This window comes from Schistocerca americana, chromosome X (assembly GCF_021461395.2).
Source record: "Schistocerca americana isolate TAMUIC-IGC-003095 chromosome X, iqSchAmer2.1, whole genome shotgun sequence".
Classification (NCBI taxonomy): domain Eukaryota; kingdom Metazoa; phylum Arthropoda; class Insecta; order Orthoptera; family Acrididae; genus Schistocerca; species Schistocerca americana.
Window position 1 is genome coordinate 847007260 of NC_060130.1, and position 19929 is coordinate 847027188.

General features: G+C 39.7%; 1 protein-coding gene across 1 annotated transcript in view; it reads left to right on the forward strand.

Moving 5' to 3' along the window:
• LOC124556600 (E3 ubiquitin-protein ligase HERC2) overlaps nucleotides 1-19929 on the forward strand; it is an 832907-nt gene that overhangs the window by 192838 nt on the left and 620140 nt on the right. Inside the window, exon 18 of the mRNA XM_047130567.1 lies at nucleotides 2408-2636. Within this exon, the coding sequence (XP_046986523.1) occupies nucleotides 2408-2636 (229 nt within the window). The remainder of the gene's footprint in view (nucleotides 1-2407; nucleotides 2637-19929) is intronic.

Sequence of the window (19929 nt, forward strand, 5' to 3'; positions counted from 1 at the left end):
CTGCAGGAACATGAAGAAGCATGGAGCAGAGTTGTCACATTCTGAATGGCACGTGCACGTAGTCTTACGCTTCGTGCAGCTCACTCAAACAGGCAAATTATTCAGTGTACAGATATGGAACTATTATCAATTTGTAGCGGAAAAGTTGCACTATGTTTTGATTTTAGTTTTATCTGCAGCAACGAATTACTAAGACGGTATTGTAGCAATTATACTGTACACAGTAATATTTATTTTATTTGATACAGACTGAATTCCTAAAACGAACTACATATGGTAATAGTTGCTGAAAAGGCTTTCTTTTTAAAGTTTCAAAACTTATGACAATATAATTTTTATGTAGCTAGTTACCATTGTAAATTGTGTGCTCCAAACATGCAACTGAATCCAGGTAATAATGGAATAATGGAAAAACTCCACTGATGTCACTTTCGTACCTGTGACAGATGCTTGACATGTTAGTGTCACTGTCGCTATTCAATGAAATAATCACTTCCTTCTCTGAATTTTCCAAAACAGCTTCAGTCTGTCATGCTCCTTCAATGCTGCTCTGTGCACGTTTGATGGCTTTCCTACCGTCTTCAGTGGTGATGTTCCTAACAGCTTCTTGTGTGATGATGTTCCTGACAGCTTCTTGTGCGAGTGCTTTGACTGCAGAGATAGTAAATTTATTATTATTCCAGGAAATGTAAATTTAATTTGGGCCCATAGTAAGTCTATCGGGTTGAAATGGCAATGGTAGGGTGGTAGTCTAATGATTGTTTGCGGTATGGTTTTGTGAGATTCTGGATTTTGTATATGGGGAGCTGTGGTTTATGGATTTTTTCCCATAAGTTCCCTCTTTGTAAGGTTATCACACACATTGAAGTTTGGTGCTGGACCCAATCAATCATTTATTCCTTCCCCATCGGCATGGTAGGTGCCTTGTCAACCACAACTGAAGTGTAGGGACCATTACATAGAACAATTGTTGATAGTTTTCCCAGGTTTGGTATTAGTGACTGTATGAACCAATTTGTAAATGTATTGTGGTTCTTTTCTTCATTGTAGTCTTCTGTGTTTTTTAATTTAAAAACCAGGAAACTGTTTGAGACAGAAATTTGCACAGTGGCTGCATGAAGAAGAATTAAGTGTGCCCCACTTGCCAGGAGGTATTACTATTGTTGTTTAGATGCGTTCTCTGTCCTGCTTGATAAAAATGACCAGAATTGACCATGTTTCATCAAGCCACACCACTTCATCCATTTACATACTATGGATCTGCATTAAAAAAATGGCATCACCATGCAGCTATAGCCTCCTCTGTCAACAGCCTATGACCACAGACATGTCCATAGTGAGTGCCTAGATTGTGTGAAACTGTGAATAATGATGTGCAACTGCATTAAAAAAGTTCCAATTCCTTAAGTATGATCAATAACTTGCAGAGTATCATATATTTCTTTCTGCGATAATAATCATAAACATGACAAAAAATTGTATCTTGCGCAAACGAATCTATATTGGTAATCCACTTATCCATACAACTTTTTTTCTCCAAGGGTTTTCATTTTTGATGTTTCTCCAGTTTCTTTTTCTTTCTTAAACATTTCCTTTCCAATCTTCACAACAGTCTTTTTGTTTACTGTTCAGGGCCACCACAGTTCTGTTGATTACCTTGTTAACAGAGAGCAGTGAGCAACTGTTACGTTTTCCAGTCTCAAAGTAGGCATGTAATGTACAAACCATTTCTCTCCACTGCCCTTGTACAGCAATATCCTGTCCAAAAGAACTTCCTACTGACATTTTTCAGTGCTGCACAACAAATAATAGTAAAAATAAATAAAGTAATAACTCCTGCAACTGCAAACACAAACATAATCACTGGGTCCAATGCTTGCATAGGAGGGCAAAATTGCTGAAACTGAAGGCCATTGCAGGTGGGAAGCGTTGAGGTAATGGGGTGAAGGTATGGCAACTTTGGGTGTTTGCTGCAGCTACGGGTCTCGAGATTGGCGGAATACGGTCTGAGATTCCCACATGTGCTTTCCTCCTATTACTTCCCTTGTAGCTGTCAGCCATAAAATAATTTTGAACAGACTATAGTTATCATATCAGTTATGTGTGTGAACTGTCTGCTGTTGAAGACATGAGTGGGTGATTTCATTGTCTGCCATTTATTACTGTTTAATTTTTCAGAATAAAGATTATTTTCATCTATATTTGAGCTTACATCATTTCTTGATCGTAGGTATAATGGTTCTATAGTTATGAGATTCACTCTAGTGAAAAGCTCCACAGAAGGAAACACAGATTACATTTACTAGGCTACATAATTGCATTTGTATGGCTGAACTGACTACATTTGTAATGCTCATTTGGTAAGATACCGTAAACTGGGTTTAATTTGTTTCTTTGTAATTTACAGTTACATGTGCTAATTGGGCACAATATGGATGTGGCAAGTGTTGGTCTTACATCAGGAAGCAGTCTCTTAATAAACTTGAAAGAGAAAGTGGTTCAGTTGGCTAGTAATCGTGGAGTGCTGGGTTCTGTTCAGGCTGCAGCCCAGGCTGCATTGCAAGTTGGCTGGAGTGCACTCCTTCCAACGGCTGATGAAAGGGCCCGCACCCTTTCATCACTACTGCCTAATTCAGGTATTCTGAGCATTATTTTTTGTGTTTTAGTATGTGAATTTCATATATCTCTCTAAATCAATGGTAACCTTGATGTATTTTCTGCACACAAAAAAAAATTGAATGTCAATGGTTTATATAATTTAGTCTGTTTGGTTAAATTTAATGTGGGTTATTATAGTGACAGTCAAATATATAAATGATTACACAATAGTACAAAATCCATAAGGTAAATCAAATGCTCAGACCTCTGTGATGTTATGATTACCTCTATGATATCAGTGCTCAAAGTTGCATTCCATGTTGTTGAATTCTGTACAAAACTGCCTTGAGCATTTAATCTTCATGCCCTTTCAAAGAATGTGGCAGCAAGATATGAATCTCAAACAGAGAGAGAGAGAGAGAGAGAGAGAGAGACTGAGTGGGGTATACTAGACTCGCATTCGGGAGGACTGCAGTTACAACCGGTGTCTGACCTTCCTGATCTAGGTTTTCTATGATTTCCCTAAATCACTTAAGGCAATTGTTGGGATGGTTCCTTCAAAAAGGCATGACTGCTTTCCTTCTCCATCCTTCCCTAATTCGAGCTTGTGCTCCATCTTTAATGACCTCGTTGCTGATGGGATGTTTCAACACTAATCTCCTGCTCCTCCTCCAACTGAGAAATAACTTTGAATTAATTTACAGCATTCTTTAAACTGCTGCTCTAAATATTTGACTGATTTGATCACTACAGAATACAATGGGAATGAATAAACCCTAATGCTGTGCACTTCAGGTGCATAATATTAAGCTCACTGAACAATAAAAATTTAGTCATCAGTATTTCAATAGCCTTCACAAGTGGTGATATTTTTTTAACTTCATGAAACAAAAAGTACCATTTTTGAATACCTGAAAATGTTTCATTAGGTTTACAAACTTTCTGACTTCATATCATTGTGTAAAAGTACAGATAGAATAAAACAGCAAGTAAAAGAAGCATTCAATAAAAGAATGTTTCTTTGGCATGGAACAAGGTAAGCCATAAATACAATGGAAACAATTGGGATAATCATGGGAAAATGATTTTAGCTGAAGAAGGGGGGTTGGGGTTATTTGGGGATTTGGGGTTGGCGTAGGGAACTGAAGTGGAATGGTAGTGGTGAATGTAGAGATGGCATACTATGTGCTAGTGTGAATGCAAACTAGTTGCATGACATGCCTGATAATCATTGCCTTTTGTCTGTCCGTATACTTGTTGATTCAAAAATACTGCTAGAATATGTGTGGCCAGTGTATGGCTTATTGTGCAGCTATACTATGTGTATAAAAAGATGACTCTAGTTGCATGGAGAGTGTGTAAAGAGCTATCAATAAATCAATCCCTGCAGCTTTCCATAGAGGCTGCAGTTGCTAGAGACATTAACTGTGGTTCTCTATAGCACTGTGTGTACGTAGGAAATATTGGTGCTCAGCCACTTCAGCCATGACAGTTAATGCAAATTGGTCATATTACGTGAAGACTGTGTCTGGCTTGTGCTGTGCTGTACTGTGAGTTTTCAATGTGAGGACTTGGTGAGCCAGTGTAAATGAATGGTTGCTTCTGGATGTTGTTCTTGCGTTATAGTAACAGCTATAACATAATAGTATATGAGAACTGTTTAAAGCCAGTCACATAATGTTATAGTACTTGTTGAGCTGAATGGTAAGTAGGGAAATGTGAGTCTACAACAGCTCAATGTTGCTGTTTTGACTGATCAACAAGAGAGTCTATTTCTGTGTGATCAAAACATGTTCAGAACACCACAGAGCCTGTTCCATGTTTCACCACTTCTTCCATACAGTCATCCTGCTAGACTTTTTGATATCTACAATTAACATGTCACATAACATTTCATCAACTGGCAGAAATGTGTTTCATCATATCAGGTACTGTGTTTTCACTGTTGCACAATTCTCTACTGGCATACATTTGCCCACTGTAATTGGACAACTATGTGGGCAGTATTAATTAAGGCTCCCTTTCCTCCGTCTCTGCTCTAGATGTGAATGCAATGCCCCCCCTTTTTTTGCATTTGGCAATAGGTTTGTAAGTATCGGTGTTAACTTCATATAAAAATTCCTGCCTCATAATAGCAAGGTGCCTTATAGCCATGAGCCGGAACGCATACTAGTGATCCACGTTCATGAAGATATTTTTTTAAATGGAAATTCTGAAATGAATAAGCTGTTTACCACTGCCAGTAAACCAGTATGGTTGTATGCACCAGTAAACCTGCAAAAGGTGCCACTTTCTGTACAGGATGAACTTTGGTGCATTTAAAGACAGTCATCCACAATTTTCAGCTTCATCACATTGACCATGCACCTTATTGACAGAGGTAGGCAACAAACAACATTGCTTGGATGCTAACCTATACCCTCAAGCAGGTGATACCACCCACCACCCCCTTTCATTTTACTCTGCTCCACCTTTCTGTGTGCAAGCAGTCAGCTGAATTTCTTGTTAGCTTTGACAGAGCATGTGACAAATTTATGAGAGCTTGAAAGTGACATCAAGAAATTTGGTTTGGGATGCATCATTCCACTAATCTGAGACCCAAGTCTGGCCACCCATATTGCAAGAGTTCTGCTGGTACAAGTGTTATGTCTAATGTGTGTGTGTCTCTTAGTGGCTGTAGATCCTGAATTTTGACTATCGTTTATGTGCGTCCAGTACACTCATGCCCTGCTTTGTCCTGCTTCGTATCCCATTCAGTTCTTGGGAAAAATAAAAACAAACAAACAAAAAAATGCTAGCAAGGAGTTATCAGGAATCATGATGTATATACCATAAGAGACTAATGTTGATACAAGTAAACAACTAAAATACAGTATTAGACTGATATAGCTACTCTACAGCTAAAAATTGATGTTTTGCAGATCCACTCCAGTTTAGAATGAGACGTTTTACATTGAAACATAAAACCAGAAAGATATTTAATATAATTACAAGATGCTATTTCTGAGTCCATTTTGTACAAAGTCCACAAGACACTGTCCTGAAGGATACAATTATAGTCTTTTCTGAATGACCCCATTCTGTGTTTCTATTCAGTTTCATGTCAAGCCATAAAATAAGACAGGATAGAAGTGTTGGTTAAAGAAAGCTTCCACATTCAAGGTGACATGTTTGGGGATTGCCATGTTGTAATCAAAGTCCAGGAACAAGCTGAAGAAATATTACGAATTTGCCCGTTGTGACTTCCCAAGCATAGCTATAGCTGTTGAGTCTATTAACGTTTTTTTAATAGTGTTTATTGTGAATGATACCTGTGCATAGCCACACTGTTGTGCCTACCTTTTGTTAAGTATGATGCTCCAAATTATGCAGAACAGCTGCAGTCAGCTACTTAATATGCATGTCAGTTACTTAGGATAAGTGAGATTTTATTTCATTTTGTAACTTGTTGCCAGCCAACATGTCATTGTTTATGTTGATGCATCCATTGTATCCTGAGTTGTTGAAAGTTAAAGGTCATTGAACAGTGGGAAATTTGAGAATTATACAAAATGTATCTCAGGACTGGTATGGTATTGCAGTCAACTGAGGATTGTGATTTATGTTTTTGACTGCTACAGATTGCGTGTAGTCATAGAAGCAATCATTGCATCAGGGTAGTTATTGACATTAAAGTCATTTCTTTCCTTCATAACACTACTCTCACTGAGTTCCAACTAGAGTGTACTGTCTATTTATGAATCATTTTGCTAATTGGATGTGCAGGAGTTTTAGTGACAACTGGCCGATGAGTGCCCTGAAGCAGTACATACCAATGAAATCTGAATATATATCAAAGAAGACTAACCAGGAATTCTTCAGAAAATCATGAAACCACTTTGAGTAACTTTTAGGACCTGTAGACATGCATATTTGAGCTCTCTATAACTTCACAAAGTATTGATTTTGTGACAGTGATTTGTATGTTAATCTTCTAGGTCACCATTAATCTTATACAGAATGAAAATTAATCTTTCACTGTGAAGGAGAATGTGCAGTTCTTTGAAACATTTCAACAAACTAAAACTGAGTGTTGGATTGGACTTTGAACTGAGAACCTTGCTTTTCATGTACTGTATTTGTTTCAGTTCTGCCAGTTTCTCTTTTCAGTGTCACCAAAGGTGTCTTGCATCTTCTGCTAGACTACCTTTCCTGAAAGAAAGGATATTGTTGAGGCCCATTTCCAGAATGAATTTTTCACTTTGCATTAAAATCTCTGCTGTTCTGAAACTTTTGACCAATAAAAAAATGTATACTGGAATGGAACTCTTAACTGGAACTTTCCCACTGCGTGCAGTGCTGTAAAGTTGGGTCATGAATGATGCTTGTATAGGTCGGTTTGTAAGAGCCTGCAAAAGGCAAAGGTCCAGTTTCAAACCCCAGACTGGTACACAGTTTTAATTTATCAGGAAATAACATAGGTGGAATTAGTTTCATGCTCTCCCAGGGGTTCTGCGTTGATCTCTCTGTGTCAAACTGTAATGCATGCTGACTCCAGTGGAGGTCTGAAGCACCACGTGCTAGCTGGTTGGTATCAAATGGTGAGCACTTGAGGGAGCTTAACTACCATTGAGTGACTTGAGGTTTGCTTAATGTAGCTTTTGTTGGGCAGAGGGAGTGGAGGGAAAAAGGGGGGGGGGGATTAAGCCAGCTGTCTGTTATATATTCTCTTTTTAAAAATTAAAATAGTGGTTTCTCTGTATTTTAATTCCGTTATGCTTACTGGCAACTAGTTTCGAACTATTGAGTTCATTTTCAGGCTAGGCCTATTAAAGCTGCACTAATAGTGCTGCGGCAGGTGACAATCAATTTACACATGGGTAATACACACGATACATAGTCACACAGAATATCAGATCAGTTTCACAATATAGGTGTATTCACAAAGTGCAGCTGAACTACGCTGTGGACCCTAGTGTGATTATGTATCAGGTGTGTGTTACCTACGTGTGAACTGAGTGTCACATAACGAATCACCATTAGAGCAGCTTTCATCTACATATACATCTACATCTTCATCTTCATCTATATCTAAATATCTATGTAGATACTCCGCAAGCCACCGTATGGTACACAGCGGAGGGTACCCTCTACCACTACTTGTCATTTCCTTTCCTGTTCCACTCACAAATATAGCCAGGGAAAAGCAACTGTCTCTATGCCTCTGTGAGCCATAATTTTTCATATCATATCGTCGCAGTCCTTATGCACACAGTATGTTGGAGGGAGTAGAATTGTTTGGCAGTCGGCTTCAAAAACTGGTTCTCTAAATATTCTCAATATTGTTTCTCAAAAATAATGTCACCTTCCCTCCAGGGATTCACATTTGAGTTCCTGAAACATGTCCATAACACGTGTTGTTCAAACCTACCGGTAACAAATGTAGCAGCCCACCTCTGAGTTGCTTTGAGGTCTTCCTTTAATGCGATCAGATATTGATTCCAAACACTCGAGTAGTACCCAAGAATAGGTCGTACAGGCATCCTATATGCAGTCTCCTTTACAGGTGAACCACTCTTTCCTAAAATTCTCCCAGTAAACCAGTGTCGACCCTTCACCTTCCCTACCACAATTCTTTAATAGGCCTGGCTGGAAAATGAACTTGCTAGTTCGAAACTAGTCACCAGCTTAATAAAATGCATCTGTGACTGAATTACTATAAGGAATTTGTTATCTGAGTGCTAAGTGTTGTAGTTTCTTTACAACACTGTGTTTCGATTTGTACTTAATTGTGGTTATGATGTGACATTGTTTGGTGGAGACACTGGGTGCTTTGAAACATCTACATCACTGTAGCTCCAATTAGGCAACATAAAAGCTGTTGCATTGCAAAGACAGGAACTGAATGCAAGAAGTCCATCTTTCCCAAGGTCTGTATTGTCAGAGAATTTCAAAACAGCTGCATGTCAGGCATCCACCAGTGTTTTCTGGAGACACTGGTCAGGACATGACAAAGGAGTTGCCAGATGCAACAGGTATGTGTTTGGCAAATGTGTACTTTTACTTGGACGGCTCAGCCTAGTAGGGGTTCAAGAACAATGAAGAGAATCTCTTTAACTGGAACAAATTCCAGCCCAAAACAGGGGTGAGGAAAGTGTATGTATGGTGACGATCTGCAGTAAGTCAATTTAGAATGGAAGAACTGTTGAAGAACAGGGTCCAATTTCATGTGTAAATGACACAGTCTTACATTCAGAAATTTTTGGTCCCGTGCCACATTGTGTATCTGAATATGACAGAAGCTAACAAAATCTTTCTCTTAATGAAATGAGTATGGGACATGTACCAAACTATTCTGATAAAGATGTCACAACCACCAAGAAATACATCAGATGGAGCCAGCCATTGACGAAATGGAACATAAAAAGAGCTGAACGAAACAAATATGACTGACACCCGAATGTGGTCCCCTGTGGCAGTTGTGGAAGATGACCATAACCTCACTCTTTCATATGCTAGGTAATAAGAAAAGAAATCCAGCAGTTTATGGCAGTCAGAACTGTTGGGCCAAGTAAACAAGAGATAGCAGTCATTAATGTTGACCCCATACTGCAGGAGCTAATAGAGAATGTTGAAGAAGAGGTGTATTGTTCTTAAGCACCAATATCTGTCATCAGTCTAATATCCAGGAAGAATAGTCTGAGTCAAATTGGACTTATAACACAGCCTTCAAAGAACCACCCAGTATCCAATCAATGTAGGTACAACCAGCTTCTCCACCAAGTGTAAAGCCCTGCAGAAGAATAGACATTTGGAGAACAGAGGACAACATGCTAGTGTATATCCATGTTGGACACCCAGGACTCATACGTTGCTGTGGGGAAAGATAACACGTGTTCAATGACTACTACACCACCAGACATCAACTATCTCAACAGTTCTATTCTTGGGAGTCAACTGCAAACAATTATTGTCAACCTCTAGGATGGAGCCCATTGCTGTTCCATAGACAAGGTCACTCCCCAACAGACTGTATCAGCTTCTCATCCCTGTCACTCACCTAGCTGCTAAACTCAGGAAAACTAAGTGAGGTGACCACCTATGGAGGTGGCACTGCCACAGATGAAAATCCTTCAAGGACAGATAGTTACCAACATGTAAGGAAATCTCACTGGTGTCGTCATCAATGGCCAACCAGTCTGGGTGCTAGTGGGTGCAGGGGCTACGTTTTCTGTAATGCTGAAATGGTGGTTGTCACCAGCTAAAGAATATATCCGTAATATGAATGCAGTTGTGCTGAAGGTTGCAAATGGGAAATACACTGTGTGATCAAAAGTATCCGAACACCTGGCTGAAAATGACTTACAAGTTCGTGGCGCCCTCCATCAGTAATGCTGGAATTCAATATAGTGTTGGCCCACCCTTAGCCTTGCTAACAGCTTCCACTCTTGCAGGCATACGTTCAATCAGGTGCTGGAAGGTTTCTTGGGGAATGGCAGCCCATTCTTCACAGAGTGCTGAACTGAGGAGAGGTGTCGATGTCAGTTGGTGAGGCCTGGCAAGAAGTCGGCGTTCCAAAACATCCCAAAGGTGTTCTGTAGGATTCAGGTCAGGACTCTCTGCAGGCCAGTCCATTACAGGGATGTTATTGTCACATGTACATCTACATCCATACTCTGCAAGCCACCTGACGGTGTGTGGCGGAGGGTACCTTGAGTACCTCTATCGGTTCTCCCTTCTATTCCAGTCTCGTATTGTTCGTGGAAAGAAAGATTGTCGGCATGCCTCTGTGTGGGCTCTAATCTCTCTGATTTTATCCTCATGGTCTCTTCACGAGATATACGTAGGAGGGAGCAATATACTGCTTGACTCCTCTGTGCAGGTGTTTCCTCGAAACTTCAACAAAAGCCCGTACCGAGCTACTGAGCGTCTCTCTTGCAGAGTCTTCCACTGGAGTTTATCTATCATCTCCATAACGCTTTCACAATTACTAAATGATCCTGTAACGAAGTGTGCTGCTCTCAGTTGGATCTTCTCTCTCTCTTCTATCAACCCTATCTGGTACGGATCTCACACCGGTGAGCAGTATTCAAGCAGTGGGTGAACAAGTGTACTGTAACATACTTCCTTTGTTTTCAGACTGCATTTCCTTAGGATTATCTCAATGAATCTCAGTCTGGCAGCTTCTTTACTGACGATTAATTTTATATGCTCATTCCATTTAAAATCACTCCTAATGCCTACTCCCACATAATTTATGGAATTAACTGCTTCCAGTTGCTGACCTGCTATATTGTAGCTAAATGATAAAGGATCTTTCTTTCTATGTATTCGCAGCACATCACACATGTCTACATTGAGATTCAATTGCTATTCCCTGCACCATGCGTCAATTCGTTGCAGATCCTCCTGCATTTCAGTACAATTTTCCATTGTTACAACCTCTCGATATACTACAGCATCATCTGCAAAAAGCCTCAGTGAACTTTTTATATATATTGTGAATAACAACGGTCCTACGACACTCCCCTATGGCACACAAGAAATCACTCTTACTTCAGAAGACTTCTCTCCATTGAGAATGACATGCTGCGATCTGTTATCTAGGAACTTTTCAATCCAATCACACAATTGGTCTGATAGTCCGTATGCTCTTACTTTGTTCATTAAACGACTGTGGGGAACTGCATCAAACGTGTTGCAGAAGTCAAGAAACACCGCATCTACATACCTGGGAATCTGTGTCTATGGCCCTCTGAGTCTCGTGGACGAATAGTGCGAGCTGGGTTTCACACGATCGTCTTTTTCGGAACCCATTCTGATTCCTACAGAGTAGATTTCTAGTCTCCAGAAAAGTTATTATACTCGAACATAATACGTGTTCTAAAATCCTACAACTGATCGACGTTAGAGAAATAGGTCTATAGTTCTGCACATCTGTTCGACCTCCCTTCTTGAAAATGGGGAGGACCTGTGCCGTTTTCCTATTTTTCAGAACAATACGCTCTTCTAGAGGTGCTCGATCGTATTGATAGATGCAATCACCATCCCTGAATTTCTCTTCAACAGTGGGAAGCAAGAAGGTACTCAAAACATCAATGTAGGCCTGTGCTGTTATAGTGCCACACAAAACAACAAGGGATGCAAGCCAAAAACACGACCACACCATAACACCACCGCTCCGAATTTTACCTGTTGGCACTACACACGCTGGCAGATGACATTCACCGGGCATTCGCCGTATCCACACCCTGCCGTCTGATTGCCACATTGTTTACCATGATTCATCACTCCATACAACGTTTTTGCACTGTTCAATCATCCAATGTTTATGCTCCTTACACCAAGTGAGGTGTTGTTTGGCATTTACCAGCATGATGTGTGGCCTATGAGCAGCTGCTCAACCATGAATTCCAAGTTTTCTCACCTCCCGCCAAACTGTCATAGTACTTGCAGTGGATCCTGATGCAGTTTGGAATTCCTGTGTGATGGCCTGGATAGGTGTCTGCTTATTACACATTATGACCCTCTTCAACTGTCGGCAGTCTCTGTAAGTCAGTAGACAAGGTTGGCCTGTACGCTTTTGTGCTGGTGGACCTAGGGATGTTTAGGAGTGTGGAAATCTTGCGTACAGACGTATGACACAAGTGACACCCAATCACCTGACCACGTTCGAAGTCCGTGAGTTCCGCAGAACGCACCATTCAGCTCTTTCGTGGTGTCTAATGACTAATGGGGTTGCTGGTATTGAGTACCTGACAGTAGGTAACAGCACAATGCACCTAATATGAAAAACATATGTTTTTGGTGGTGCTCGGATACTTTTGATCACGTAGTGTATATGTAGCCAACAGGAGCACATATTGCTATAATAACTATGATGTGACAGAGTGCAGCCCTTCAGATTTGTAATTTTTGCAAAATGTAGTCATAATGTTGTTTTCAGATGAGACTTCTTGCAGACATCACAAGCAGTCGTAGACTGTGGAAGAACAGAGCTCCAGGTTGATGAAGCTGTTCCAACAAGCACACATAACAGAAACTGATCTGGGCAGTTGTTTGCATTTGAATACATTGTTATCCCACCATCATCAATGAGGCAACTTCCAGTCATCAGTCTAGATGCTCAGTTAAATTATGAAGCTTTTGTCAGTTGCTAACAGCTTCTGTGACTTAAAAATAAATAAATAAATAAATAAATAAATAAAGCTAACTCTACATACCAGTAGTGATCATAAGCATCACAGATGGTCAAGGAGAACTTTAGATCACTAATTGTCGCAAGCAACCACAACTCATACCTAAAGGTGTATGTGTGGGACAGCAGAACCACTCCAGGAAGGGGAGCTTAGTGCCATCAATGAAGAATCTTGCTTCGCTACCATTACAAATAAGTCAATGGAGAAAGCATCTGTTGAACTTCCAATATGATCTGGCCAGACCCAGGAACAATGTTTGCTATGTTAGCCATTCTGCAATAGTTTTTGGATGCTTTATTTCTCAGGTATGTACATGCAGACAGGCTGATGGAAAATGAAGGTGTGATGACTCTGACCAAGAAAAAGACTTCCTTTGTAATTCCTGACAGCCTCTGTGAGTTCAGAGTCATACTATTTGTGTTGTGTAATCCTCCAACCACCTTCAGATCTATGATGGACAGCCTGCTTCAACTTCTTAGGTCTTTGTTATCTCGATGACCTTGTTGTTTTTCCATAACATTTGAAGAACATCTGAGCTGCCTGATAACTGTGGAAAAGTGTGTCCAGACCTCATGCTTCTGCCTGAATCTGAAAAGGTGTTTAGGGCACCTAGTTAATCTACATCTACATAGAGGGTGACAGTTATTGAACTATATGAAATAAAATCGTCGTAACTTCTGAATGGTTTGTGTTAGGATGTCCAAACTGCACAGTTGGCTGCAAGGCATGATGGGAATTAGTATGCTCATATGGTTTGGTTTAGTGTCGAAGCCCACTTTCATTTGGATGGATCTGTCAATAAGCAAAATTTGTGCATTTGTGGGACTGTAAATCTGCATTTTTCAAACGAGAAGTGTCTTCACCCACAATGTGTGACTGTGTGGATGCAATGTCCAGTCACAGAAATATCACTGCGATATTCCTCGATGGCACGGTGACTACCGAATGGTACATGAAGGCTTTGGAAGGTGATTTCATCCCCATTATCCAAAGTGACTCTGATTTAGACAAGATGTGGTTCATGCAAGACGGAGCCTGACCCCATTGAAGCAGTAGAGAGTTTGATGTCCTGGAGGAACACTTTGGGGACCACATTCTGGCTCTTGGGTACCCAGAGGCCACTGGCATGGACCTTGATTGGCCGCCATATTCTCCGGATCTGAACACATGAGACTCTTTTTTGTGGGGCTGTATTAAAGACAAGGTGTACAGTGATAACCCCAAAAACATTACTGAGCTGGAAACAGCCATTCAGGAGGACACTGACAGCATCGATGTTTTGACACTTCAGTGGGTCATACAGAATGATGGGAGGCATGTCGAACTAAGAGTGTACGCTTATGTAGTTAGTGATGACATTTAACAGTTCTGCTGAAGAGCTCAAGTGCCCATTTTGTATATCACAGCAGTTATAAACATAATTTTTCACATGTGATACATTATCAGCATCTGTAGTGAATAATCATACCCACGTTTTTCTGCGGGTAAATTTCCATTTTTTCATACCAAGTGAGCTGGTGCAATGTTCAAAACACTGAAATTGTATTAGGTTGGAAGTTTGCTCAAATCCATGTATGGCTATCCAGATTTAGGTTTTCTATACATTCCCTAAATTGCTGAAGACTGACTGGCTGGTTCCTTTACAAAAGACTTGGGCAATTCTCTTCCCCAATCTATGCTTGTGCTGTGTTCCTAATGACATCATCATCAACAGGGCATTAAATTGCAGTCTTTTGTGTTTCTCCTATCTTTTTCCAATCCCAACTGATGTTAAGATAGTAAAAGAATAGTGAGATCCTACATATTTCACCTCCTTTACAAACAAATTAGTTTGTGTACATTTTAATCGTTTTTATATGCCTGAATTTTAACCAAAAAGCATCATTTTAATGGTTAAAAAGAGCACTGATGCGCTTGGGTCTCAGATTTGACAGAAGATTGACTAGGCCACACAAAAGGGCTCCAAACCAAGATCCTTGAAAGCAATTGGTCTCCTGGAATGTATTATTCGCTAGAATTATGATGTAAAATAATTTTATCTCTTGTATTTTTACACTTATCAGTCAGAACAATTTTTCCATCCTTATACTGTGGCAATGCACGTGCACATTTTGCATGTAGTGCTTGTGATTGTGTACGCAACAAGTGCTGGCGATTCACAGAAATAATTTGACCAACTCTATGTGCATAGAATTTGGAAAGCTACTGATTTGAGCAACTTTTAAAAAAGGTAGATTTTGATAACTCGTGTATTAAGGGCCTGCTGACATTTGTGTCTATTTGTGTGGATAAGGAACAGTTATATTGTCGTAGATGACAAATCAGATGGTGTCCATGCCTGAGCTCATATAATGCAAGGCAGAAACTTGTTACCTGTAAATAAGAAAATTTGTTTACCTGTGGTACACCTACAGTAGGTACAGTACCAAGGAAGGAACATGTGGTTTGCAAGTAATTATTTCTTGCACATGATTGTTAACAGGGCTAAGCTGCAACAACCTGTATATGGGCTACTATTAACCTAATATTATCAACAGTTAAGATAGTAATAGGCACAGCCCACCATGATCTAACAATGTAAATAAGTTCTCTAGTAAGATGTATCATGCTTCTTCTTTTGTCATATGAGGGGTTGGGTCAGGATATTGTGTTTTACAGAATATTACCTTCTTATCATGTGCCATAAGGGCATACACATCCCTGTGTTATTTTGTGTGGGGATACTTATTTGGGTGCCTCTAGAACCTTTAATGGTTACATAAGATGCCATGAAATTTGTGCTTTATGTCAATATTTGTGTCGACCCCACACATCACTTCATTTTCTGATGATTTTCTGCTGGACAGGATATTTCTGTGCAAGATAGTTGTTCTTTCCACAATTTCAGAAACTTGCTGTACTAGTTTGAGACATGTGATACTGAATTTCACAGGTTTTTTGATGGAGCACATATTGGAAGTTATTTAATATCAACCAGAGCTCATGAATCAATTCCACAAAATATATAAGAATTGTATGAAATGTAAGAATCTGGTGCTATCTTTTAGAATTCATGCCTTTCTCAATACCAGTAGTTTAAAATCTTTTTACAGTGTCTCTAGTACTCAGTGAGAAGAATAGATGCCATTTTTTTAAAAAGTTAATTTAAAGTTATTCGTCCATCATGCCCCATGCTGCCCCCTTTCAGTCCACTGCTATGTCTGGTTCAGTTATACCTGCATTGAGGTTCACCCGCTCACCTGTGATTGAGTGGAAGGTTGTTGAAAGGTATAACAGGCAGTAAAAGACTATCCAGTAGACTGACTGAAAGACCTTCCTGTTTTTTTTTGTGACAAACAGCTTTCAGGTGTTGTCTGTGAGTGTAAAGATCCTGAGTCATGTGCAACCACCTACCCTGCCTCTGAGAATGCCTCTCAGCAAGTTGAGGGTCTGCACCAGTGGCTCAGATAGCTCTGTGTGTGTGTAGGCTACAGATTCCTTGACTTGTGTTTAAGGGTCGAGAGGTGTCGTGATCCGCTTAATAGATCAGGGGTCCACTACACACAGGAGGTGGCTACAAGGGTAACATTGTTGGTGTGGAGTGGGCTGGGCTGATTTTAGGTTAAAGAGTTGTGGAAGTATAAAAACAGAGATTCACTTTCAAACGATGCAGGTGGTTCAAACACTGTACGAGGATAGACCTAGAAAATATTGATACCAGGTGGTTTTAATGAAAGTGCAGCTACTCACAGAGGTCCAGTGTGGGCCATAATTATCATATGGCAGCAAAACTTGGTAGATGTGATAGTGTGTTCATGCAGAACCAATTTACTCTGGAAAACAAATTAGTTCCATTTGTGGATACCAGGCGCAAATCTGGCACAGTGCACCGTTTGTATGACAGTATGATATCCAAGCTGTCATTTGATAAGCTGTAACCTGAGTGAACGCTATGGCTAGTGAGAAGAGAGATCGTGCGCTGTTAGTGAAGCTGTTTGATGTGAGTGGCAGTAGTTAAAGTGCTACACTGAGAGATTACAGCCGACTGAAAGGTCTGAGGAAGGGCCCGATGTCATTATATGGTCTAAAGAAGAAGGATGAAATTTGAAAACATGAGTAAGATTGGTGTGGGACCTGGAAGAAGAAGGCATCCTGTCATGGTGGAATTTATTGATGAGGTTGCTTTAGCTGTAACTGACTTTGCGGTGTGTGCCCTGGGTAGTGCTTTTGTTTGGGCAGTGTCACGAGAATGTTCCATCGTCGTCAACAGTATGGAAAGTCGTTGGGTTATTTTACAGTGCTACCTGTACAATATCCAAATGGTGCAGCAACTGAAACCTCCTGATCTGCAGCAATGTTCTGAATTTGCTCTTCAATTTCTGGCACAGACTGAAGTTGATGAGATGTGGCCAGGCAATATTCTGTGGAGTTACAAGGCACATTTTACACTACAGGGTGCACTGAAGACACAGAACCACATGTTGTACACAAAGAGCCATTGCACTCACCATTTGTGACTGTGTCATGTGAATTCACAAGCACCTTTCTTCTCAGCCCATTCTTCTTTGAGAAGATTACACCCAGAGGGCCTGTTAGGTGTACCGTTGACATCTGCAAGTTTTGAGACCTCCTTGTACATCAAGTGATTTCTGCATTGGAAGAGTACAACTTATAATACCTATACGTACATTGTGTCAAATATGACTTTAACATACAATAAGTGTTACCCTCTGGGAGGAATTTTGAGGATTGACCATGTGTTTACCTAATGGACAGAGGGTGTCGAACATGAATTTCGTATAAATGGCAATTAGTAGAAAGACTTTAATTTTGGAAATAATGGAAGTAGTGAAAGTTTTTATGAATGAAATAATAAATGGTCGCCAGTTTAATTAGGCGTAATAGTTTTGAAACATTAAATTCAAAGAATTTAAATATCATGGTGCAAAAGGGATTTTCATTCTTTTTCTCTTTGTAAAGTGCAATAAACAAACACAACTACCAGACGAACTGAACAGTGTATACCAGTATCATTTGCATAAATTGGCAATCACAGAAAGATAAATGGCATTTTACTTCTATTTATAATAATTACCATCTCAGCCATTAATTAATTCAGCACCAAAATGTTATCAAAGACATCACGAGACTAAGTGAAGCATGACAAGAGTCCTTGTTTAACTAATCCATAAACTTCACAAATGCAATAAAATAAGACTGTACAAACACTTTTTCATGCTCTCTCTTTTATGGAAATACTTCAGATTCCTTTAGCAAAAGCAATATTTAGTTTAACTTTCTCATTATAGAGAAGAATATAGTGGGGCCCATAAACTGTCATTTACTCTACAGGAAAATTCTGTAACTATGTCAGAGACAAATTGCATTACACTAATGTGGATTTCTAACCCCACTTGAATTTGTTTATATTTCAACACTATATAGCAATTTGCTCAAATGTTATTCTCAATTAAAACTTCAGAAATTACATTATGGTAATAGTCAAGGCAAAAATCAAATTTCCTGTTAGTCAAATTATGTGCCTATTTCATTACCTGTGAAGCAGGTGGTTTGACTAGCAACATTTATACACTTTAACACTGAAAAATTGGCACATTCAAATTAGAAACAGTTCTATGGTTATTCTTATTCAGAAACAGGATACTCAGTATTTTCACATTTAGGATAGGACCCTAAAACAGTTTTATGATCAGGACAATTTTAGAGTTCACACACATGTTTTTATCACTTGAATTATTATTGAAAAATCACACACAAACATACTGGTCCGTACTGAAATACATTTCTGGTTTCCTGAAGTTGGCGGAGCAGTAGCACAATAGTGGTGGCAAGCGTGTGGCGGCTATCTGGTCTCACCTCTTGCAGTTTAAGGCTCTTTTCAAATTTCTTCTTGGCGACATATTTATCATTTCAGAGCCATTCCATAATACAAGAGCACCATATTAGAGCCGAAACCACATCTGAGGCAATTTCAACATAAATCGGCTTCCGAATGCCTCACTTGGCACCTACGGTGTTGACTGCACAGCTGCTGGCCACTGACTGCGTTACATGCTCTCTCTCTTGCTGCCAAGATTGACTGCCAAATCCACCTTTTCCCGTGTACCAAGCCCCTCCCGCAGCGGAGGAGGTTCCCTACACCCTTTCCTTTATATAATACAACTTCCCCTAAGTATGAACCAGTATTCAAAGTCCAATTTCTATTTTACGAGCATACATATTTTATAAAGTTTCATTATTTTTTAAACATTATTAAATCTTTACAATATATACATCATAAACTTCCACTTTCCCTCTCACAATTCAAAGATCTTAACTAGTACAGAGCAATCGCTCCATAGTTACATATACATAATAACACTGTATAAATGACTTACAATCGATAATGGTGTTACAAACTGTGTGGAAACCACTGTTTTTGTGCAAGATGAAGCAACTCGCCATGTCGCTCACCCAGTAAAAGCTTTGATTAATGCAACCTTCCATGAATATTTTATCTCCAGAGATTTTCCAGAGGCATGATGTGCAAGAACACCTGATCAGGATCTGTGTGATTCTCACTCTGAGGGTGTCTAAAAGAACACCTTTACCACAAACATGTTGCTCAAATTCCATCACAACTGCTCCGAGCAACTGTTGAACACATTGTTTTATGGATGCAGCATTTAATCATCTCCAGTGCTTATTATTGAACAAACCATCTAAGCGGCGGTTAATAATGAAATCAATATTATATGTTTCTCTGCCCATGTCCCGTTTGTAAGCCATTACATATAGAAACATTTCTATAGTCTTTCTCGCATCCACAACACCAAATTTGTGCCTGGAACTGGAACTAAATTTTTTCCTGCGTAAACTTGTTCCACATTAATGCATTAGAACATCTACCAAGTTTTGCTGCCATACGGTAATTAGAACCCAGAGTGGACACCTGTGAGTAACTGCACTTTATAACCACCCAGTATTATAGTTGTAAATGTTTTAGCTGTGTTTGGAAAGAACCAGAGCTCCAAGTGGTTGGAGAGGCACTGAAGCAGAAATCATCGTAGGTACTGAAAGCGGGCTAAAGCCAGAGATATGTTGAACAAAAGTTTGTACCAAAGATCTAACAGTGCATGGAAGGAACAGACTAAATTAAGATGGTAATAGTGTG